Genomic DNA, 25,714 nt, shown 5'->3' on the forward strand with positions numbered 1-25,714 from the left:
GGGGGGGCCGGCCGGCCGGCCGGGGGACGTGCGGCGGCCCGCTCCGCCTCCTGCCGCGCCCGCTCCGCCTGCACGGGGAGGGGGCGGGAGAGGGAGCGATGAATGAGGAGCGGGAGGGAGAGGAGGGTGGGGGGAGAGACAGAGAGAGCTGCGTTAGAGCGACCCGGTGAGCGGCCCCGGCGGGCAGGGCCGGGGTGGAGGGGGCAGCGCGGCCCGCAGGTGTGGCGGCCTTTCCCCTCCCCTCCACACGCCGAGCCGCCCCTCTCGCTTCCCCCCCCCCCCGTGCTTTATCTCCTCCTTCTGCCAGGGAAGTGGAGCAACTCCACCTCGCGTGCTAAAAAAAAAAAAAATTAAAAAAAAAAATAAACCCGCAAACCCGAGCTCTGCAGGCGCCGCACGGCAGGAGCAAAGCCCTTGAGATGGTTAAAAACACCCCGCTAAATAATTCAAGTGACCTGAGATGCCTTTCTCTGGGGAAGAGGAGGGGGGGGCTGTGTTGGAGCCGGCAGGCTGGGAGCCTGCAGAGAGTGCTTGGATGCACCTATTAAACATGCAGTCGTGATGGCTAAAAGCCACGGGCTTTATGTATATATTATATTTTATATAGATATATATGTTTTTTTAATTACAGCTTTGGCAATTGCTTCACAACCAATAAATAGCAGCTCAGAGTGCAGGCCCGCAGCTACAGAGCCAGCAGCCCTGACCCGGTGAGACCATGGCCCTGAGTGCCTGCAGCCCGGGAGAGACCTCTAGGGAAAGGAAATCCAGGGAAAAAAAGATGTGAGTTCCTGCTGTCCTCCAGACATCTAAAATTAAGCTTATCAAGCTACAAGGGTGGCAGGGGAAATGTGTTTTATATTACTGTTTTGCATTAGCCTCATATATAGATGTATCTGAATTTATGGAGGCTTGCAAAGAGCCGTAAAGTACTTCAAAATCTGTCTGTATGTATATTTAGAAAATAACACCTCACCCGTCAGTGTTATGCAGCCATCTCTGGCATGGGATGTAACAGCTGTTTAACATAGAATAGCAACACTACAGTATCGAGGAAGACAAGGGGCAAGGACTGCCACATCGAGTTAAAATAATATCACAAGTTTAGAGAGACGCAGCCGTTACCCAAGCTAGAATGCAGTATAGAAAAAGTTTTCAGTCACAGACTACTTAGAGACTCAGTTCTACATTTCTTGTTGGAAATGGTTTATGCAATATCCTCATGATCTTAATTTTGGCTGGATCTTAAATTATGGATTTGAAGAGAAAATCCCCAATCACTAGAGGGCTAATACTAATGGGTTAAAAAGCCCTTTGAGCCTTTCTGTCCAAATACTGGCCTAAACTCCTCTTTCTTTGACTGTGAATCATAGCCTGAGGTGAAACAGCTGCAGGGAATACAGCAAACAGAAAGGAGAAGAATTAGATGGTGTGAAGCAGTCTTTTCCATTTTTAAATGTAATGTTTATGTTTGGAGCTGGAGAATACTTGAGAAGGGAACCCAGTTCCCCTCTCTCAGACAACTTGCAAGTTTCTTTCAAAACAAAGGCAGTGTTTTCTCCTTAGGGATTCATTTGTTTAAAATCAGTTAGCAGTGACACCTTCTGTTGCTTTTGGGAAAACAGTTTCTCCAGGTATTGAATTCTTTTTCTAATTTTTTTAACATCCTACATTATTTAAGTGGAAATTAGTGGAGCCAGAATGACACAATTGTATTATCAAATATCTTGAAGTGGAGAGAACTGCAGACTCACAAAACATTTTTCGTAGCTCAATGAAAAATTTCCATTTCAATTTGAAGGAGCGTTTATTCTTTGGATAAGATCGTTTCAGTTCACTGTAACATGTGTTTCATTGGCCCTTTGCAGCAGTTAAATCTTGAGTACCCTTACATTTCTTATTACAAGGAACCCTGAATATGTTCACTTCCTTAACGTACATAGTACTTCTATACTTTGCTAACTTCAGCACATTCTTTCCTGTTAGTTGATGACTTGTTGGTTGTGTCTCATATGCAGTCAAATATACTGAGTGAATTCCATACAAAACTCAAACTCTTTAGTAGTACAAGCAGAGTCAGAATGGAAGTGCAATTAGGTCAGTTTAATTTAGGTGGGATGTAGCTCTCCTTTATGACTCCAGCTGTTTAGCAATATTGCTCACCTCGTGTTCTAAAGCCCCAGCGATTTCAGTATTGTCACTTATTACAAGTAAGAGATTAAAATTAATGTTTTAATTAAAAATCACAACCATTATTCTTGAAAAGAGCTGTCAAAGAAATTATTATAAGGAAAACAGAGTTATTTGTAGAAAGATATTTCTCAGCGACCCAAACCTGCTCTGAAGGATTGGCCTTCTTAAACAAGAAAATCAGAATGACTAGTATCTAGGGGAAATGATATCCTAACACGTTATCCAATTCTTTTTGAATCCAAGGTAAAATTTGCACTGACTGTAGTAGAAGTCAGATTGTTCTCAAGTGGCCCAAAAGATGATTTATGTTCTCAGTATCCTTCAATCTAGTTAAAAGACAAATCAACCAGAACAGGGAAACTATGATCCAAAATTGGGCTCCATCGGTAAGCAGGAGTGATATAATCCTTGCCTTATTAGTACCAATTCTTTTAATAGGCACTGTGACAGGTGAGGGATTTAAAAGGGTACTTAAAATAGCACATTTAGGCTCTGGTTCCATGTGCATTTCTGCAGGACTAGTAACGTTGGTTTAAGCAGCTCTACCTCAGCTAATTGTTCTCCTTCCTGCCCCACCCATTCTGTTGTGTTCATGCAGCTGTTTGTGCAGATGTGAGGCAGAAGATCAAGTTGAAAAATGCTCTTTTCCCTCAATTATTTTTCAGCCAAATCAGTTCTCCAGTCTGGTTTATCAGAGCGCTGCACAAAAGTCTGTGTTGGCCCGTTGGAGTGGCTACACAAAATTGTGAATTAATGGCCTTGGGCAGTTTAAACAGTGCTACTGAAAAATTAGAAGATGCAGCCTAAAGCTACATTGCCCATATTTTTGTGGAGACTGTCAGAAATAACAGAAGTGTTCGAATTTTAAATAATAGGTGAAGAAAACCAGTTGAGGAACTATAAAGGGCCTTGAACAGGAAGGGAATTAGTTTATGCTTGAGACTGTAGAAAAATCAGAGCCAGGCAATGAAAGAAAAGGAAACAGAAGGCCCTCTTTTCAAAATATATAATATTCCACTCTCTTAGAACTGAAGAAAACATTATACCACAAAAAATTCTATAAAACAACCCTCAACAACTTCAAAACTTGAGCTATGTAAACAGCATGTCTATGAAGTTAGTTATTATTCTAGAAAAGAGTCTGTACTTACATATTCCAAAATGCAAAGGTTAAATTCTGTCTTTGTATCTTCCCATCATAATGAGCTTTTTTTGGATGGGCCTGCCATAAAACTGGAAGATTTACATGCTGAAAATTCCTTTGGTCTGAGGAGTTTTCACCCATTGTGGAGCCAGTCTAGGCAACTCTTCCCTTGCCCTGCAGCCTACAAGGCTTTGTGAGTGTAGCTGGGAAGAAAGTGGGTTTGCTTGTATTACTTTCTCACATTATTCCCAAACTGTTCTATCACACTCTTGAGACTCATGTGAGTTTTCCTTAGTATATTCTGCCTAGACAGGGGAGTTACTGTTCTTCAGTACACTCCCTGTCTCAGCTGTCCCCAGGAGAAATTAGATGCAGCACTGAATCTAGGCCAGAAAATGTACACAAAATCCAATAAGTTAATGAAAGTTAACTTGCACATGTCTGAGAACAGCAATTGTTCCTACCAGTTAGAGGCCATATCCTGCTATTGTTCCGTATATCAAACCCCTATTGAAGTCTCTGCTAAAAAACCTTGTACAAAAATCATCTCAGGATGTTATACCAGCCAGCAGACAAAAAGTCCTCACATGTTGTGTTACTGGAATCCTGGCCCTGTTTCATATTATGAGCTGTGTTATAATTTTACCATACTGTGAATCCAATCTGTGTTATTTTAAAATTAATATTGTTTTACAGACATTTTTCACTCTTACACAAACTTAGGGTTTGGTCCTGTTGCACTGCAAAGCTGGGCATTAGTTTGTTAAAAAAACCACACCAAAATACCCCAAACAAACAATCAAACAAAAGCTCCCACTAAATGAACCTCCTAAAGCAAACAAACAAGAAAAGCAAAAAATCACCACACTTTCTAAAATGTTATTTATGAAAGTAAATAATCTAGGACTGGAGAGTTTTTGAACTAGAGATAAAAACATTAGATGTGTCAATGGAATCAGAAAAGTTATTAAATTAAAAACGTAAGGTTCAAAGCGCTTGTAATAAATGAAAGGTGAGAGTTGCAGTAGCATTTTCATGGAATTCTTTTCAGTGAATTCTGTGATCTGGAATGCTCCTCAGATATTATGTTAATGCAGTATCCTATCCTTTTTGAATGTATTTTTCCATTGTACAGTGGTAAAATAAGATGTAGCTTACATAGCTGTATTCTCAGTATAAATTCGCCATGGCTTCGTTGAGGTCAGTGGAGGTACAGTGATTTGTGCTAGCTGATACATTAATAATAAGCCTTAGGACATGTTTTTTGACTTGGCTGTTTGTAGTTGGTCTCCTTCACAAAATATTTTCTACCACTGTAGAGCAACCATATGTATTAATAGCATTTCTCACTTCTAAAGATTCAGAGCTTTAAGTGTTTTAAGTGAATTAGAAAAATACACAGGTGAATCCAGTGCAGTCATACAGACCCCCCCAAATGAACCCTGGCAACAGTTAAATATGACACAAAAATTGAGGTGTATTAGGAAGAAAATGTAATCATTAATTTTCAAATGAGTGAGTGAATTGGGAAGATAGAATACATGGTGATTTTTTGCTAAGAATTAAAATCTGGTCAGGACACCACAATTACATGCCTGTTTATTCCTGAGAATTGCACTAGACCTTTAACCATCCCAAGCGGCCCACACTTGATTTAATATCTCATATAAAAACATCAAAATGAAACTTTCCTATCAATTTAGTTAATGCAAGGAGCAGGAATTTCAGAAAAGAGGGGAATGTTAACAACACTAATTGATTGTTAACTATGTTAATTGATAAGAATGACAGAAGTGCTTCCGTGTAAGGAAGACAACAGGCATACATTTTGATATTCTTTTTGATGTGAGACTGTATTGAGCTTCCTTTTTCAGATGTTATTTAATTTTCTTGTGCAATAATTTGGTTTCTTCTTTTGCAATCTTTTTGCACGTTATCTAGCTTTTGGTCTGAAGGAATTCTGCCTCCATTCTTCTAATGGCCAGTTCTTAGCTCAGGTTCATGCTCCCTCGCTCTAGTATTTTGCACTGCTCAGATAGCATTGAAGCTGTCATCTCTCTGTTCCTTTCAGAGAAATAAGATATACTGTTCTTTTCTCCAGAGACTGAAGAACTTTTTTCTTTAATCTTTGTGAGCAGTAAAAACTCTGTGAATCCTTCTACTTGCCCTTTACCATTCTAACTTCTATAATAGAATCTGTGAATCTTAAGATAGCCAAGAACTGCTTCCACTGTTCCAGGTGGGAACATCTAATCACTTGATATTGAAAGGTCTTAGTCTCACCTAATGAAATACTTTGGCTATTGTTTTGAAAGAATGTTTGTTAGCTACAGTAGACTAATGCAGCTTCTAAAAATATGCATGGCACTCATAAGTATTTCTCCTTCTTCAGTATTGTAACATATTGCTATTTATTGATTGTATTTTTTTCCTTTTTCCCTAGAAATATCAGCATTCTTTATACTCCATGCCCAAATTGCTTAACCTTATATCTTCCAGGACTTCTGATCTGTACATGTCACCCTGATGAAATGTTGATCCTCCTTTCTGTGACTGGTTTAATAAAATCACCATTTATGTCACTTTGGTGCACTTATCTTCCTCTTTTTCTGCTCAAAGAAAAAGCAGACAAATGCCATTTTTTTTTGCCATAAAGGTGCTGGCCCTCCAGCCTATCAACTTGTAACTGCTAAAAGCACTGAATACATTGTCTTAAAAGAGACTTGAGGTATAAATAGAATGTTAGTTAACAGCAGGTGTTACCCTCCGTGGCAAAAAGCCAGCAGGGCTCCAGTAAAACCCTTCTCATTGCAGTTGTTACTTTCGTCATTGGCAGTTTGTGAGTGCAGCCCCAGCAGGGCCTGATGCTCACAGTGCTTTGGAGTCACCTCTCACCCTCACCCTTCTCTGCTTTCACATATTCAGTCGTGCAAATTCTTTTTCTTTTTCTCTTTTGAGTGTGGTAGGAAAAGTCAAACAACTCATGAGCACCGAATCCGTAACTCTTTCTTGTGTCTTTATGGCTTTAGAAGAGACTAGCAAGCCTGAACCCCAGCTCCTGCAAGTTTCTGAATGAAGTTGAATCTGTAGGAACTGGTAGCATTCAGTACCTCACTTATTCAGTTACACGTTCATTAGTTTTACTGCTTCCTTTCAGAAGAATTCCTGTTCTGCAATGTAATATTTTCTAATGTACTTTCTATTGCAAAAGTCAGTTCTCCTTTCAGACCTGCATAAATCAAATCACTCCAATGAGGTCAATAGAATTTCACCGTTACAGAATGATGAGTTCAAAGCCAGGCCTTTTAAACCTGTAGGTTCCCTTGTAAATTGATGAATGATTTGTCAGTTCCCAGGTCTCCTGAGCTATCCTCTGCTTTCAAGGAAAGTGATATTTATATAGATCCACATCCATCCCACACAAATTTCATTAAACAAAACTTTATGTCTTCTCATTCTTCTTATCTCCCACGTTTGTATTCTCACTCTAGGGAAGGGCCTTCAGGCTGCCTGCTGGGGGTGATAATTTCTGTCACAGTTGTTTAATGTATAAAATAAGCACATTATATTAATTTTGAATACCAAGCAGCTGATAAACATGAAGCTTCAACAAGGTTTCACCAGTTCTTGGCATAGTAGGCATTACTCCTCTGTGCACTCTTCCTTTCATTCACTGTTTCTGATATTCCTTTTTTCACTTTATCCATATAATTCAGTCTGCCATTATGGCAAGTAAAAGCAGACCTTTTGTTTTTAATATGATCATTATTTAAATGTATTTTAAAGAGTAAAATAAATAGTATTTCTTCAATTGTGAACTAGGTCATAGCATTCAGGAAGCACTGTTCCTTACACTGTTTCCTGCTAACCAAAAATAAGGTGAAATTACAGTCTTTAACATCTAGAAATATCTGTGATCATCAAGACTCACATCTCAGCTTTGGTTTGCATGTTTGTTTTTCTCAATGGTTTCTTCATGGTTAATATTCTAATAACTTACTGGCTGCCAGAGATTGCACAGGGGTAATATGTTTTGATTTAAATACTGTGCATTTGATTTGAGAAAATTACTATTTCCATCCTTAACACTAAAAACGTATCCTTGATACTTCAAATGAAAAAAAGAACTTCCCCGCTTGTGTGTTTTAAAGTAAATCTATAAATGTATTAATCTAGTGGCTCCAATTATAAATAGAATTCTGGGTTTGTAACCATCTTTTAAAATGCTTCTCTATAATAACTCATTCATTTTGGTTAGTGTTTCTAAAGAGCATTTCAAGACTGGGCCTACCTCATGGCATACTTGCAGAGAGCCCTAGTACAGCACATCAGACCTAAGGAAATGTTGCTGAATTATTTCATGGGTATCCATTCATGGGGTAGGTTCTTACAGCTAACATTCAGTTTAGTTCAGGGATTTAGAAGAAATTTTAAAATAATTTAATAAAAAATCCCATGTATTTAACTCTCTAAAAAAAAAAAAATCATACCAGCGTCTGAATTTTCTGTTTTTCCATTGCCTATTTGGGTTTGTTTTCACAGGTCAAAGTCCCAGTGCCCAGTGTCATCATATTCAAGTTCTGCAGTGACCTCTAAGTCTCTCACCTCTAAATTTTCTATTGCAATAGAACAGCTGCCTGAAAACTGTTGTGGTCACCTCATGAATACTGAAACATGTCTTTCCTTGAACTGTCTTTAAATGTTGTATGTTGGGGTAGAGTTTGTCTTGTTATGTGGAATGCATGTAGTTCAAGCATGTATGCTTATGGTATAATACAGATACATTTTTAAATCTAGCTTATGATAGTTTAATTCATTGCATTTTAAATGGAAGACTCACAGCTTATCAAATCTACTTCTGCTTCTGAAAGTACCCTTACTCTAAACCTTGTTCTTTAAACTGGTTAAATCAGAACTGAAAGTTATCAAAGAAAAATATTACATTTGCCCTTTGATGAACAATTACCAAGCATTACATGTTCAGAGTAAAAAATGGATAACATTTTATTTTATGAGTCCACTAACTAATAGTGAATTAGAATAAAACTCCCGTGGGAACACATTTGACATTCACATGAATAACAGATGAGTTCATTATGATCCCCAGCTTATAAAAAGAATGGCAAATGAATTCATAATTATTAAGCATTTAAAAATAACACATTCCCCCAAAAGATACAATTCTGCATTAAATACCCAGCTATAGTTCAGCTGCAGGGCTCTGAAGAACCTGAACTGAAATGGTAACACAAATGATTTGGTCATTCACCACATTCTTTAACTGCTTGGTAGCCAAAGAAATGAAGATTTACATCCTATTTAATGCCTTTGAATTAATTCTGAAATTTTGAGATTAATCTTGCTTCCAAAGCAGAGAATACAGATTAGATACATGGTGCATGAAAGGATTATGCTGGGTCTATGTATAAGAGGAGGATTACAGCACATATGGCTACTGACATGTACTCATGTTATAAGTGCCTGTGGGCATCTCATTTGAAATATATATTAGAGTTGAATTTTGTAGGGTTTTTTTGTTGTTAGATATGTGGTTGTATATATGACAAATACCATTCAGGACAGTTATTTTGCTAGAAGTGACATTCTCAAATACTTGCCAAGCTGTCACATTAGCATACTGCTCTCAGCCAGGCAGGAGACAGCTCTTCCATGAATTGAACTTCTGCCCTGTGATGACTTTAATAGCACAGGGGTCCCAAAGGTTGCCTTGTGTGCCAGGCAGAGAGAGAAGTAAGAGATGCTGAGAACAAAGTTCTGAGAACAGCACAGAGGACTTGCAGAGGAGGAGAAGGGAGATGAGTAAAATCCTGTTCTTTGAACTACTTGCACCAAGGACATAAACAGAAAAGGGATCAGAAGTAGATCAAATTAAGACTGTTCTAAATGCTGTCAGCACTAAACAGGGGCAAAATTCTTGTGTCCCCAAATCTTACATAGATCTTGATAGCCTTGATGGCGATGGAGGGAAGAAGATTATTATTTTCTATACATGTTCTGACCCCATAGGTATCTTTGGTTATCCAAGGAATAGAGAAATAATGCCATATGTTACTTCTGTATTCCTTTTCCCAGTATAGAGGTAAGGAGGTGTGTGAAAGACCTCGTGCACATGTAGATTTTAAAATCACGTTGTTAGTACATTTTCCCAAGTTCCCTTCTCCTTAGCAGCAGCCCAGGCTCTAACACAGCTGTGTTGCCATCAACTGTGTTATCATGCTGATAATCAGGAGGGGAAAAAAGCCACGTCAAATGTACTCATATTTATTTCACTCAGAGGTCTGAAGCTGCAGCCTGTCATCAGGTGGACACCATGAGAGACCTGGGCTGTGGGCTTGAGAAAAAGGACTGTAAAACCAAAAAATACAGAGCAGGGAGGAAGTACAGAAAGAAGGGTCTCAAGATTGTGGAGGGTGAGGGATGTGCTATACAATCGTGAAAAGGGTTATGAAGACTAGAAACATATTAACAGAATTCTGTAACAGAATTGTACACCTTTCTAGTCCAATTATTTAGTTGTCACTACTAGGGAAAAATTAACCAAAATGTCAGAAAAGCCTCATGTACTATACAGTGTTTGTGAAGAAGTTTGTGTAATTATTTGAGAAACTGTTAAATGAAGATAAAATGATGTCTTTGTGCTTTGGAACAAGAATCACCACATGAGCTTTAGAAGTTGCATAGTTGTCAATGAAAGAATATGCTTTATACACTGCTGAATTACATTGCCTTTAATTTTAATAGTCTGTTGGAACTATCTGATTTAACTTCTGACTTGATCTGGGGGGGTAGAGTTTGGGTGGATATCCAGGCAGCAAAGGCTGAGCTGATGCTTCAAAGGAAGGTGAAAAATACCCAAACCCAAGTCCAACAGATAAAAACTAAATGTGTATCAGGGAAACTAATTGTGCATCAGGTAAACTACCTCATTCCTTAGGCCTGCGGATTGCTGGGTGAAATATGTGGTTTGATTACAATTATTGCCTTAATGCAGAGTTTCAATTCTCATGGGTCCCATGAGGACAATGCAGGAAACCTGTTCTATCTGTGATATATGAAGTAAGAGCTGTGAACTCTTGGATTCACAGATTTACAGATTTCAAGACTAAGGAGATGATAATAGCCATGCATGCTAAGTGTGCTGCATACGGTTTTTTTCCCTTGGAAGATAAATTTGAGTTTGGAGGTTCTGTTTTGGTTTGGTTTTTTCAAAGCTGTTACACTATGAATTCATTACTTACAAAACTTTTGAAGTTTCTATTTTAAAACATTTAACATCTGTCAGAAAGATGTTTGTTTATACACCATTTAATATTACAATGTATCTATGGTTGTCAATATTTGAGGTAATTGCTATTATAAACAGGGGCACAATAAGAGAAATGCTGTGATAGCTCTCCAGCTGATGACAAGGAAAAATGTATGTACTTTTTACTTATGAAAATCTGATGGCATTATCTTACTATAACCCCTTTGAAGTTAAAACATCAGAAGACATTTAAAAATATTGGATAAATCACCCAAGTCAATGTCACGTCATGAGTGTTCCAAGCATATGCTCCCTCACAAGGCCACTGCTGGTCATTATCCAACATCAGCGTGGAAAAAATTATCATGAGAAACATTACCAGGTAGGTTTCTGTTCATTACCAATGCATGAGATTGCAAGTAAGTTATTCCACTGTTTGCTCATAATTTGCTTGGTAAAATAGGGTGACCAGTTGTATCACCCTTGTGTGGAAAGAGGGAATTCATTCCATGAAGCTTGTAGAAAGCTGTAAATTAGACACTTCTGACAAAATCAGAGAACTGTGTTCACTAAGATTCTTTTTTGAAAATTTGGAAAGGAAAAGTGGTAGAAATTATTTAATACTAGGAATGGGCGGGTCCTGACTAAGAGAATCAGAGTGACAGCCATCTCTGAGAAGGAAGGGCAAATTCATACAAGATTTACCTTAATTTTTAAAGGAAACAGGTACAGTTGTGAGAAAATTTGAATAATTTGTAAGGGTTAAATTCTAAGCTTCAGAATGTGCTTACAATAAGACAAGTCTCAGTCTGAATCACCTCAATTTGTGATAAGCTGTCTTGGGGCAGATAGCAAAACATGTTTGTTCTAAATCTTATGAAACAATAATTATAGTAAGTAAAGGCAATTGGCAGTGATTGAAATACTAATGACACACTGCATTTCAAACTTTTGTTTAAAGTGACCTCAGCCTGTTATTTTACTGCTAGAGAACAAACCTCTCTCAAACTGCATTTGTCTACTGCTGAGTGCTCTGATAGTAGGCACTACCCAAATTAGGTGTAATTGCTAATAATTTATTCACCAGAAGGTTTGCTATTATCAGCTTTGTTTATGTAAAATGGAGATTAAAAAATAGTTCTCTTTCTTGCAAACTGCTGTGCAAAATTTCATCTGATCTTATTGGATGTTATTATCCCATAGGAATGATATGAGATCCTTCTCATAACAGGAAAAAAGATAACCAAATATAATATAGGACTTATACAATTTTTAGGATTTTAGTTGGCAGAACTCTTTTTAAATGTATTAAATTTGTAATATGCTATAATCTTTCTGTTCTACTTTCAAGTTGCCATAAACATTCATGCCAAGAAAGGAATAAAGCTGGTGAGTGTAGTATGTATACTGTGTATTTAGCAGAAAGCATGTATAGAATTTCCTTATTTATTTTTTAGTTTTGTATTACCCCATCTTATATCCCAGTGCATTTTTCTGCTTTATTTCAAAATGTCAAGAACAAGAGAGGTTCATTAGGAAAACATATATATCCACTGCATCTCTACACTGTATTAAATAATGTAAAATCACTTCTTAGCTCTTGTGAAGATGTGCCATTTGAAATTTTAAAGAGATTAAAGTATGTGAGTAGCTCTAAACTATTCCTTTTAGCTACTGTTTTGATAATTATCTTTTTCTTTATAACATATCTTGCTGATCCTCAGTTGTACTGGTTTCAAAGGATGGGGAGGTCTCTTAAAAGGTGGTATTTTTACTTAGAAAATTTAAAAGAAGAAAAAAGATAAAAAGCTGCACATCATAAAGTTCAAGCTACTTGATGGCCTCTGGATGGAACTCCTTCCTTGTCCTTTCTCAGTGCTAGGGAATGCATGACATGCCACTCACAGCCAACAGAAAAGATGTAGAGAATCTAATTAGTTCCTTACCTTCTGTAATTTAGGAGTTACATTCCCTAGATGATTAAAATTCAGCTATATACATCATTACATTTGTTAACATACAAATGCATTTCAATTTCTTATTTGTGACCTTGCACATCACTGCATGTTCACCAGTGGTACAGGAAAATGTAGTTTTGTGTTAGTTCATAATGAATTTGTTCTTGCTTGCAAGTGCTGGAAATGTGGCACAATATTTTAATTTCAAACACCGGAAGAGAATTTTAAAATCCAAGTAATTTATTTTAGCAGGCTATTTGGAAACATTTACTCTATTTTTTTATTCTCAAAGCTAGAATTTATTTATTCCATATTTTACTGATTTTCTTTCTCTACCCATGAAAATGAAATGCAGAGGTTTAATGTTTTAGATCATGTGCTTTCAGGCAGCTTCATACATGCCTCTGCATGTTAAAAACTCAGTGAATATACCACCTTTTTCAGAGAAAAAAAATCTTGAGGAAATAGCCATTTCTCTTCCAGAGGTAATTTCACACCTGTGGAGTTTTGGCTTTGTTTTCTTGTTGTTATTCTGCAGAGATAATTGGTTGGGGGGTTATCCAAGGCCTTCTGAAAGGTTGTGCACTTGGGATTGAGGTCTCAAGCGTGGAAGAGTATATTTGCTGCTGTGCCAGAGCCAGACCAAAGAAGGAGGGAGAAAGATCCCAGGTGTCCATGGTTCAACTAACCTGATCTCAGCACAGCTTAGAGATGTTTAGAGGCAGCATGTGACTGAAGAATGGGGCATTGGATCCATCATAACCATCCCATTTTTCCATCAATATGCCGGGACAAGAGTGCAGTGGTAGATGCAGGAGCCAAACCCAGCAGTCTCCGGAATTCCTGGGGTAATCTGGAAGTGAAGTCTGCTTTGTGTTGCCGGAGCCCTGCGAACTGTGTCTGTGTGGTGCCCACCTGAGCAGGGCTCTGGGAACTCGGCCGGGGAAACCCTTCCCGCAGGCCGTGCCAAGGGCTGAGGAGGGCACAGCCCCACCTGCTGCTGAGCTCGCTTTAGTGCCAAACACTGGCGGGGGCTGGTACCGAGCAGCGCTGCACGGCTGGGCCTGGGCACACTTCACTGCATAACTTCGAGTTGACTGGAGAGATAAAAATAATCCCTGACATAAATCAACTTCATTCTGCCTCAGGACATAATTTAAATACTTTCTCCTGGGTGTTCTTCCCTCTATAAAAGCAGCAAGTTCACTCTCCAGCCTTCACACTCTACTTCTGGAAAATGTTTAATGAGGGACTCTGCCACGGTGAGGGCAGAGCTATTGCTGCTGGAGGCTACAAGGAATATCAGCTAGGGACACAGTGGTGGGAAATGGAAAGGTATTTTAGAAAGGCTCTTGAGTATTTCCTTTCCCAAGATTGTAAGGCCAAAATGTTGCTTGACTTTATGAATAGAGGTGGACAAAAACTTTGAATGATTTTTAAATTCCTAGAATAAAAGAAGTTTGAAAGGACTGGGACCGTTTTTGAGATTAGGTTGAGCTAAAATAGTTTCAACTAAAATAATAGGAAAAATGAAACATTTCCTTAGTTTTTAAAGGAAATATTTTAACATGCTTAAAATAAAATTGTTCATATTTTTAAATTGAAATACTATTTTCCTTTTCAAATTATAAAAGGAAAATATGAGGTTTTTTAAAAAGGTAATGAATAATATTATTTTAAATTATAATATTCAGACTTACTCCAAATGGAAATTACTATTTGTAAGAAAAAAGGTATTGTGTGAGCTCTGTTTGAACTGAGGTTTGTACTTGCTTCTTTCCGACTTTTTGATTTGGTCACTGAACTGGAGAAAACTTCACTTGCTCGGTTCTGTTTGTGAGAGTTTTCAGGTGCCCTGTGTGTTCTCAGGTGACTGTGAGTGTGTAGGGCTGTAGTTCCTCCCTGCTCTGTACCAGTGCTAGACCTTGAGCCTTGCTGCGTGCTCTGCCCGTGCTGTGCTGCGATCCTTTGGGACTCAAATGTCACGTGTAGGGATTTGTGATTTCAGCAGGCTGCACATGGAAAGCAGGATCTCCTAGTTCTGCTGGGATTTTGGGATACCTGACTAACGTACCCTTAGCTCAGCATACACTGAGCCAAAGACACTTTATTGGTCTCAGATCTTTCCCTTCTACTTTGTGTTCCTATTCTTTTCTTTTGTGTTCCTTTTTCTCTTGTCAGCCACCATTTCATTTCGAATAGACATGACATGTAAAATTTTCCTGTAAAGTTACAGAGCAGGTGATGAGAACTCCAGGTGTCCCATAAGAGTCTCATGCCCTCAGCAACTCAAAGGCAGAATATTCTCATCTGGGGTTCTTCTCCCATTGTCTGTTTTGAGCCTATGTGGCTGACTTAGGAGGATGCTTAAGGGTTTCAGAAGGTGTTTTGCTCAGTCATCATTGTCACTCTAACACTATTGACCTTTGGAAGCTCAGAAAGCTGCTGCAATTTCCAAGACAGGCTTAGCAGACCTTTCCTAAGAGAAGTAAAGTAGATAATGAAATCAAGTGCTACATGTCTCCATTCAGAACATCACTTGAGCATGTATGTGACTACAGATTTGTGTGTAGGATTCCTGTTCTCTCAAGTAGTAGTTATTTGGTTGTGTTTGGTTTGGGTTGGATTTTAATGTATTTTCAAGAAAAGTTATTAGGGTTGGTCCAGTAGCTAAAATCTTCAGCAAACAGGTGACATTATGGACAGTGAAAAACTGTTACTAAGAGTGACCCTCTGTATTCAGAACAGCTAATAAGTGTTTGCAATCTGAAGAGGCAAAAATGAGCAAAAAGAGAGAGAAAAGGAGCACTCTCAGTGCAGTTTTACAGATGGAGAAGGGGACAAGCCTTGATTCAGGAAAGTATGGAGGCAGATCCTGATTTTTAGAGTTTCCAAATGTGTACATTTCAACATACTCTGTTTGATACTGGCAATGCTTTATGCCTACGCTTTTCTAATTTTAACTGTTCTGATTTTTTTTTTACTATCAAAGAGAAGGGCTTTTATAGTTTCTCTTCAAACTGGTTTTTTAAATACACCGGAACATCTCTATTCTCAGCACAGATTTTCAGTATATTTTCAGATTGTCAGCAGGTTTTTTATGGATGTGTGGGGGTTTTTTGCCCCCCAAATTTTACTGCAACTGGACACATCCGATAGAGTGCAGCAAGGAGGGAGAGATTTACATACATTGACTGGCTGTGCTGACTTTTCAATACAAAATAACAGAGTTATTGTACTGCATCAAAGTAAGAGTCTTAGCCTGGAAGGGGTATTTCATTGACATTGAACTGAAAACACAGTCACAGTGTAAGGGATCTTAAAATTGGCTGGACTGTTTCTGGATGCCTGTTTTGTTCAGTATCCATATGAAAATCCCGGTGCACAGCATAAGCAGACTAATGAGGTGAGACCTTTCCTTAGTAGTCTAGTCCTTTAGACAAATTCCAGCAGCCGAGCAGTGAATCAGAAAAACGGTACATTCAAGATACTTGTCTTTGTCCAGCGCTCTGGTAACTAGTTGAAGGATATATCGTGTGAAGAGGTTTATTCCTCACATATGCCTTGACACACTCTAGTGGCAGAAGCTCGCAGTGCCATCCAGGCGATGGAGCCCAGGCCATTTCTCTTCCTTTTGATGCAGAGCAATAGTTACACTGGATGAAAATTTAGGTGATTATTGAAAGTAACCTGTCAGTTCAGAAACTACCATGCAAGCCCTGTGCTTTTATAAAACTTCCATTTCTTTTTATGTTTCAATATATAAAATACTGGTTCAGGAATTTCACTTGCTTGACATTTGTGGAGAGTTTTGAGCAGCACACCCTGACCTGAGTCATAGACTCATGGCCACGATATTTATGCAAGATATGAAAGTCAATAAGCAACACCTATCTACAAGTCCTCAACACTTATCTTTTAATGGTAATGGATACAGATCTTGGGCAACCTCATCTTTTAATGAACCATCATTAAATAGTAGATCAAAGACCACATTAAAAAATGTATTTATAGCTAAGGTCTAAACCCAGTGGTTTTGCTGATCAAACTAGTCATAAATGATTCACTGTTTTGTCTTCTGAGAAGATATAATGGACCACTTGGCTGCCTCAGTTCTCTCTTGATTTTTCCCTCTATAGAGCTACTCTGTGGCAAAATCCCTCTGATAATACAGTGAAGTATTTAAATATGTGCTTTATCACCACAGCATTACAAAGATAGTCCAACCTATGGTAAAGTGTTTTCTCCAGAATCTCGAACTTTCTGTGGCAATACTTTTGGTTTGACCATGGGCTAGTACTGATGCTCTGGTCTCATTGCTGTTACAGTTTGGGTTGCAGTGGGGTGCAGTATCTTTCTGTGTTTTACTGCAATTTACAGACTAACATGACTCAAATATTTCACATAGCACAACTCAAAATTTCCCTTCCTCAGGAAATTTTGCTGTTTTTGAAACTCTCATTTGGTTGCGTCACAATGAAACCAAAATCCCATTTTCCACAAAACAAAAAAGTAGAAGCATCTCATTCTGGTTTAATGTTTGAATTTATTATTGTTGCTTGAACAACACAAGCAGATTACATGTATCTAAGGCTCTACTTGTTCTTTCTGTCTTGTTATTCTCTATTTTAGTGACTCCTTCTATTCTTTCCTCTTTTGAATGTTGCTTTCTGGTTATCTGGACATAAAAGAGCCACACAGATATTTTAAACTGGCTCTTGCTGCTCTGCATCTGAAGCTTTTTAATTTTATTTTTTAATAACTTTTCTCTTTATATGGGTAAGTTTCTCCAATAACAGTAAATCTACATGTACTGTCTAAATGCAGACACATGAAAATATGCCTTTCCTCCAACTCCCTGGAGGTCCATTTGAGTTTAAAAGTGAGTAGTTTTTAGGCTGGTGCAATTCAATCCTAAATATTGGAAAGATGCTGACTTAAAATTAGAACTGGAGTGAACAAGTAAATCTCTCATTGAAATCAACGGGAATACTGCCAGTTTACACTGGGAATGAATTAGACCTTGGGTTTTTTGCATCCTCATTTGACCTGTTGTCCTAAAATAGCATTGTCAGACTAGATGTATCATAAATTTGTAGTTGTCATAATAATCATGTCATTATTAGTGATTAGATCAGCTTTAGAGTTTTTTTAATTCCTCATCCAGTTGCCAAGTTCCATGAGGACACAAGCTATGAGTTAGGTTGGAACTCTGAATTCTTTTTTCTTGTAGAATGGACAAGGTGCTTCCAAGACCAGGAACCTGTTACACATTCACATGTATCTACATGTAGCCCTATTTGGGCAATACATCATTTTTTCTCACTGTTTTGTAGTGATATAATTAGAAATGGAAGGGCATTTGCCATTCTCTAGGAGTTGTGCTATCAGATCTGCTCAGCAGGGTCTCATGTATCCCAGGATTATAAATATTCTTTTACATTAATGTCCATTTTTGATCTAGACCCTAATCAAAGCAAAGAATAAATCAAGTCATAAGAAAAAATAAGACAACAATGGATGAGTGAGCATTCAAGGATATCACTTTGAAAGATTCAGTTGATTGTATCTAATGAGGCCTCAGTTGTTTGCTGGATGTCTGGGCTTTGTAAAGCTGCAGCATTCACTGAAGCAATAATCGATGATGAACTATTCAACTTTTGATAATTAATGTGCTTGCTTTGTCCACCTTTATATTTTAAACCAATGTCAGATGACTCTGTAATCTATTTTTGCATCTACTTTAGGCTCCTGTTATAAATAAATGAATATTTGAGTACTGCATGTCACTGCCCTGAAAGTCCTCTCAGGGGCTTCCTTGATGGAAGGGTTTTTTTGTCTCTTTAAGACACAAAGGGTCAGATTTGGAGCAGGGAAGTTATATTCTAGAGAAAATTTAATTAGTTTCAATGGACAAGACGAAAAAAATTAACTAAGCGTATAACTAACTTAATTAGCTTTGGGCAAGTCATCTCAGCCACACAGTGGATTTATATCCTCTGGTGCAGTCAAATGAATATGACTCTCTTGCACTCAGAGCCAGTTCAGATTCCAAAATAATACAGCTCATTTCACTGCCAGTTGAATAATGGAGAGTAGTTGACAGATTCTTCCATCTGTTATACCCAGACCATACTTTTCAGTGCAGATTTTACTGACTATGTAATCTGTTATTTCTTTTCATGGTGAGAAATTAAGCTGCCTTCTTTCTTCCTTCTCCCCTGGACAGTAAGGAGCTTTATAGAAAACATCAGATAAAGGTATTTCAGGCTGTAAGACTGCAAGCTGTCTTATGTGGCTATGGTTCCATTCTTTTATTTCAAGGTACTAATCCTAGGAGATTTAATTTGGAAGTATCAAAGAGTTCTTCCCTCTGTTTAAACAGTTTGGTTGCCTTTATGAAAAAGTCAAGTTTATGTTAAAATTCAGGAAATGTATTATAAAAGTGCACAGAGATTATAAGGGAAGCCAGCGTATTCCAATCTAAAAATTCTGTGAAGTGACTCATTTATTTGCCCCATGACTCTGCAAAGTCACCAGATAGACAAATGCATTATGCAGATAGAGAACTGGAGACAGAGGTTATGTGATGCCCAAGGCCATGCAGTGAGTCAAAGCTGAGCCAGGGTGAAGTTCCCATTTTAGTGTGCCTATTAATAACACCAGCACAGACAAACTGCATGAAAGAACTAATTTGGAGGCTGTGTGATGTCAGCATGCTCTGCAAGACTGAAATATTGTTTGTTTAACTCTAAACTGGTGGAATTATTAGCCATAAATATGACAGGATCAATATCTTATTTGAAGGCTTTCTCATACTTAGGGATAATAATCTCTTTCCTCTTTCCCAGCTGAGGCCTTTTGCTTTTACTTTGCAAACAGAAAATTATTTGTTTCAACCATTTTATACCTTCAAATTTTGAGGACTAACAGCTTAATGTTGCATCTGGCATCAAAAAAAGACAGTCACAGCATAAATAATGTAGGGATAAATGTGAACCAGTGTTAATGAGAACCAAATTTTGCTTGCATTTGCTATCCTTGTTAAAAATAGTATTTACATTTAATAGACCATTCCTGCATCGATAAATTATATTCTTTGAGTTTGTATACTTTATTTAGCTTTAGATAAAGTTAGTGACTTCAATTACTAACAGGACGTGTCAGAGGAAAAGATATTGATAATAAGAAGTTGGAGTTAGGAGCTGCTGTATGTCATTAGTATCTGTCAGTGATGTGCCTTGGTGACTTGGGCTTGGACTTCTAAGAATAAATGTAATTCTCTTTCTTATCATTGGTAGTTTGATCATCACATGTAGTAAAACCAAAGTCAATCAAGAATCCACAAAAGTAGAGAAATATTCACTAGAACTGACTGAAGAAAGGGTGAGATATTTGATGGGGAAGGTTAAGGAATCCATTGCAGATGTGTTTAACTGGAGTCAATGTCTAGAAAGCCAAAAAATGGTATCAGGGATTATATTTAGCTTGCAACCTACAAAGCATTATCACAGAAATTCATGAAACGTTAATGACAAGGGTTTGTTTTCCCAACTAGTTTTAAGGAAAATTATCAAGTGATTCAACTAAGTCAGTCTTTATATGGGTGACATTTTAAAGTGTCCAGCTTACCTATTTCAACAATTTTACTTATTTTTTGGCAACAAATTAGATTTTGTCAATACCAGAAATCTGGTCTTTTCACCCAAAGGATTTATTTCTTTTCAGCGCAGCTAAAGTAAAATTACCCAGTGACTGCAGTTGAACTGTTTCTTGTAGCCACTGTTTTATGTAGCCTCAGACACATCATCTTTTAAACAGATCTCTTGGATATATTGTACTCTCTGTTGCTGATGTGAGAGTTCACTGCTTTACAATCTCAAGATAATTAAAATACTTGAATCTTATGGAATATGCAGTGACTGATGATGGTGTTTGGGACAAATTTCAGTCATAAATTTTGCAAGGATATCTTTCAGAAGTTAATTTGAAAAAAACAGCCATCCATTTCTAAAGGTTGATTGCAACAGAAATGCTGATTTCTGCTGAAGGCTGCTTAGAGCCTTTTCTGTATCAATCCCATGGCCTGTGAAAAGACCTCTGAAGGATACAAGTCTGACCTGCTGTATCTATATGGGAGTTGCAGAATCTACATAGAAACTGGGTTGTGGTACTGACATGGTTTTGCCAATAATTTTAGCCTTGGTGTCTGAGGTTTGTTGCTTTGGTCAAACAGACAGATCAGTCCAGATCTATACTATAGTGTGTCTCTTGTCCGTGTGGCATTGAATTTAATTTTCTTTTAGGAAAAAATGAAGTAAGGGTCTCATGGTCTCAGTCTTCCCCTCTGTCCACAGTGAGAGCAGCCTGTTGGACTACCAGGTCCACTTGGTTTTTGAGCAATAGAGGAAAAACTTCACATAGAAATAACTTCTTGGTTCTTGTTTACAATTAAAATACACCTAATCTGTGCAGCCTCAGAACAGATTTCCAAGATTCTTCAGAATATCAACAAGAACCAAGTTTGCTCCATTTGGTCTTCTTCAACTCAAAGTGATAGTTTCATTTGTGTATCTTAAAGAGGCTGATGTTACAGCATCGATGTTATCTTAGTGTTTGTACAGAGAAGGGCTGTCAAAGGCAGCAATATTGCTAAAGTAAATTTATAGCACCTATCCATTCATCACAGTCAGAGGTTGATTCTTATCTCACATTAACATGTATGACAGTGACCTAGAAAACGGTCCTGGAGTGATTATAATGTTGCAGCAACTTGCAAAAACAGGCAGTGCTTTTGGTAATTGATGATGCTTCACCTTAAAAAGAGGATAATTAGGATTCTTGCTCCCATCTCACTGCTTCAGTGTGTTCTAACTCTAGTTGCTATCTTCGCTTTATATCTGTTTGTTCTTGGGCCAGCATTGTCATACATCTTAAATAATTATTTTCCCTGATGGTATCTTTACCAATAGCCTTCATATTCCTGCCTCACTGTTATGATACACATTGATCTTTCTGTGAGTGACAAGAACTAGATCCTATTCCAGACAGGGACTCACCCATACCTGTAGGATGCCATCAGTGCTGTGCTGTCTCCAGTATCTCTATCTTTAATGGTGTACTGTGAAATGCTTTTGTCTTTTTCACAGCTGTATCACACTGGGAAATGTTGGGTGGAAGCGGCTGCACTTTGTCTGTCTCTTCGTGCAGTCCTCCAGGATGTCCTGTTACATCTCCATTCCTCTGCTACTCTCACCCTGCTGTCCAGGCCTGGTAGCCCTTCTCTCCTCCTTCCCAGGTAGCTTTCATACCTCCCAGTGCTTCTCTAACTGTTATCAGAGGCTGACGTTTGGGTTGAAGTGAGAGCCAGAAATGGGCCAAGGCCTACTCCTGCTGTGGGATGATGTGGGAAGAAATGGACATGAGAGGATCCAGGAGAAACAGGCTGCAGAGCATTTTCATCCCTCTGCTGCCATCTGGGAGGAGGCTGGGGAGTGCTAGTGCTGCTGGGGCTCGGCAGCTACAGGGAAGACAAAGCTGAGCTACTGGGACCAGCCAAGCGAGTGCCTGCCTCCTCTCACACAAGTCTGTAGTTTGTCACTTAGGCTGCTCCCTCATTTGCTCATTCCTGCCTACCACGAGCCTTAAATTCCTACTACATTTCCTCTAATTTCTGCTACTCTGTGATATTCCTCCTCTAAACTGATGCTGCCTCCTGATATACTCGAGCACACCAGCAAAATTTGTCAGTTTTTTGTTGCAGAGCCTTGCCTTATACAACTATTAAAATTCAGACCCAGTCCTTGAAGAATTCTTGTACTATTCAATTTTTGTTGATGAATCCTCTTTCAACACAGTCCCTCAACTGGATTTAATAGTATTAGTCTGGTGCCAAGTGACATCCAGGAAAAATAAAACTGTCCCTTCAATTTTAATGAAGGGCTCAACCATCTGATCAGGTTGTTGCAGTTACTGCATGTCAGTGGAGCCATTGAGACGTGGGTGCTTTTAGTCTAGCCATTTGCAGAGTAATTCAGGACCAATTTAAACTTATTTTTAAGCCAAAATTGAAAAAAGTAAACTTGGGGGAAAAAATAAGAGTATATAACTGGCCAGTTACCATGGCTTTGCTCATGTACAATTTTATTGCAACTTTATTATGTGTCTGAGGATGTAATTAAAAGTGGAGGAACCCGCTTCTGTGATATTCTGAGGAATAATTGTGCTTTTGACTCATGTTCTGACTTAGAACAAGTTCTACTGTACATCAGCATGGGTTCCTCTTTAGCCATTGCCCTTATTGATATCCATTAGCCCTTTATATATACTTGTTTCTAGGCAAGGATCATTAAGTATGAGTTATGGAGTGCCTGGCATCATAGCTGCTGCTGAATTATAAATTAGTACTTTTACAGAGTCAGTTAATCTTTTTTATCTTGTGTGTGTCTGATTTAATGTATATGCACACACACAAAAGAAGTGTATTAACATGGCATGACTGTATCCCTCAGTTGGAAGGGTCTGGAAAGTTGCTAATTTCCATGATCTGTATTCCTCCTCTAAAAAGGACTGGGTTTTCAGTTTCCAAAGAGCACCTGGATGCAACAGTTTGCTTTAAAAATAAACAGTTAATATATCCTAGAGGGCATCTGCTTTCTCATTATTCCGATTATTTCCTTTCTGCCCATACTGTGAAACATGTGTTGTCTTTCTAATAATAGTTTTTGTCAATGGCACAATTTAGTATGACATTTTCTAAAAGTAATCCAAACAAGCACCACTTGAACTGTTATCTGTACAGGTGTAATCACTGTATTGGGTTTATCTCATTGTATTCCCAAAACACTCAGTTCTGCACAGACCTGTCCTGTCAGTAAAACTTCCTTCATTTGACTTCTGTTTGTGCTGAGAGTAACTTTGGTTTTTTGAGAAGCACCCGCTGTAGCTTTCCATGCATGCCTTGTCACTTGTCTAATGACACATCAGTTCCTCTGATAGCAGTAAACAATCAAATACTTCCCTAACTTTCCGTGACACACATCCATCTTTCTTCATGTGGTCTCTGGGAAATGTGTCGAGTCTCAAGATTTCAATCAAGCTGAGTGCTAACATTTGGGATTGAGTATAAGATGGACTAAGGACTAAAGGATTGATTCCTATTTCTCATTCAGCTAATATAGGATCCGTGACTTCATTGAAACTGAGGCAGAGATTCACCAGTTGGAGGAGAGAGCCAGGTTCAGGTATCAGAAGCAACACTGAAAGTATCATTAAAATTGCCTCAAAATTGTTGAGGCTTTCAGAAGCAAAAATACCACTTTCAGAGTCTGATCCTAAATCTACTGATACCAGTTGAAATTTTCACTTTTTGCTTCTAGTGTCTGAGTTGTAAGCCATTACATCCTGCATGGCTTTTTTAAAAAAATTCTTTGCATATCAACACCAGAACTTTTCCCATACTGAAAATTAAGCCTTAAAGACCTTCATTCTAGCACATTTAACATTTCTCCCATCCCTCTTTCGGTTTTGTACGTCACTCAAGAAACATTTGCAAACTAGAAACTGAACAAAATAAGTTCCTAAAATACTGTTTCAAAAGCTGTGCTAACTTTTGTTTCTGCTGCAGACTGTAATGTCTAAGCATTTTGATAGTAAATATTATGGAAATACAATTGTTGCCTATGCTCTTTTCTGGCATAGTCTGCTTGGCAGCAGACACAGGTAGCTTTGATTGATTAGTCTGAAGGTCTTCCCACCTCTAGTACAAAGTCAGGCTTTCTAAAAGCTCTCCTAAAAGGACAACAAACACTAAGTTGCAGTGAAATATTTGGATGATGTACACTAAACCCTCAGGGGAATTGTCTGCAATCATCATATTACTGAACATGAAAGGATAAAGCATAAAGCAATTCCAGTTTTTCTAAGAATCCCTTTTCCACTTTCTTTCACCAGAGATTCCCAGAATCTGGTTTGTACATTGATTAGACATGAACTGTGTTCAAATTCCTGCAGCAGTATGTATAAGTAAAATGTCCCCGAGGATGCTAAACTATTTTAAACAATAAAACAATATGTCCTATAAAATTGGAATTTCACCATTCTTGCAGAGGTTACTTGGTGCATCTCTGTGAACGTAGAAAACCTAGTCATTTTTAGTTCAGCTCGGTCTGCTGCATTGGTTTTGTGCTGTCAGTGCCTTTGTAGTGTTTGTGTACTGCTTGCTCTGTGGCAGCCTAAAGGTATTCGAGCAGAGCCAGCACACAAGGCAGGAGAGCGATGTATTTAACTGTAAATCAGCAGGAGCAGGGCTTTTTTATAATATTTCCATCTACCGTACATAAAACCACTCCCTGATTTGAATAATTTGCCGAGCTAAATAATAAGACTAACAATATACCTTCAACAGGGAAGATCAGGCAATAAAAATACCCACAGTTTCAATCAGGATTGCAAATTACAGATGTCCAAAAGATGCTAGAATGTAAAGAACAAAACCCCGACCCCTGGAACTGATCAAAATTAGTGTCAGTCACTGATTTCTAGAACACACAAAGAGACGGTGAGTATAAATGTGTTACTTACAAGTGCTGAGGATTTTAGGGAATGAAAATGGAGACCAGGAGCTGGAGACTGCCTGCCATGCCAGCAGTGTTGATTTGGAAGCGATGGACACAAATAAACGTTCAGCAAAGCTTAAAAAGCTGCAATGCAAGGCTAGCCAAAAGTGTCCATGTCCTTACCGTGCTGTGGCTGGCAGGCAATCCGTGTCTGGGAGCCTTCAGTCCCTCTAATCAGGCTCCGGGGATTTTGTTTGCAAGAAAGATTGTCCTTTAAGTGATGAGTGCAGGAAAACAGAGAAATAAAGAGAAATGAGCAAATTGTACAAGGCAAATAGCTGCAGGTCTTTAGCATGCTCCCTGCGTTTTCCTGAGCTGCATCTGCAGTAGAGAAAATATCCCAAAAATAGCTCAGGCTGCCAATGACTTGCTGAAACCTGAGAAAGAATTGCTGAATTTAAAGATCTGGGTTGCTGTGGGTGTGTGATTAAAGTGAGAAATTGCTGGCAGGAAGAACCTAGGATGAAACCACATGCTTAAGGAGTAACTTGTGAGTTCACTGGTATCAGAACATGAGCTGACCTCTGATTTCCCC

The 25,714-nt window shown here is 38.3% G+C and overlaps 1 protein-coding gene across 1 annotated transcript in view; it reads right to left on the reverse strand.

The window, feature by feature from the left end:
- AMMECR1 (Alport syndrome, mental retardation, midface hypoplasia and elliptocytosis chromosomal region gene 1) overlaps positions 1–25,488 on the reverse strand; it is a 95,151-nt gene extending 69,663 nt beyond the window's left edge. The window contains exon 1 of the mRNA XM_027645152.1: positions 25,303–25,488. Within this exon, the coding sequence (XP_027500953.1) occupies positions 25,303–25,474 (172 nt within the window). The 5' untranslated portion in view covers positions 25,475–25,488. The remainder of the gene's footprint in view (positions 1–25,302) is intronic.
- Between the last annotated feature and the right edge of the window lie 226 nt (positions 25,489–25,714).

Source organism: Corapipo altera, unplaced genomic scaffold (genome assembly GCF_003945725.1).
Source record: "Corapipo altera isolate COAL_440 unplaced genomic scaffold, ASM394572v1 65, whole genome shotgun sequence".
Lineage (NCBI taxonomy): Eukaryota > Metazoa > Chordata > Aves > Passeriformes > Pipridae > Corapipo > Corapipo altera.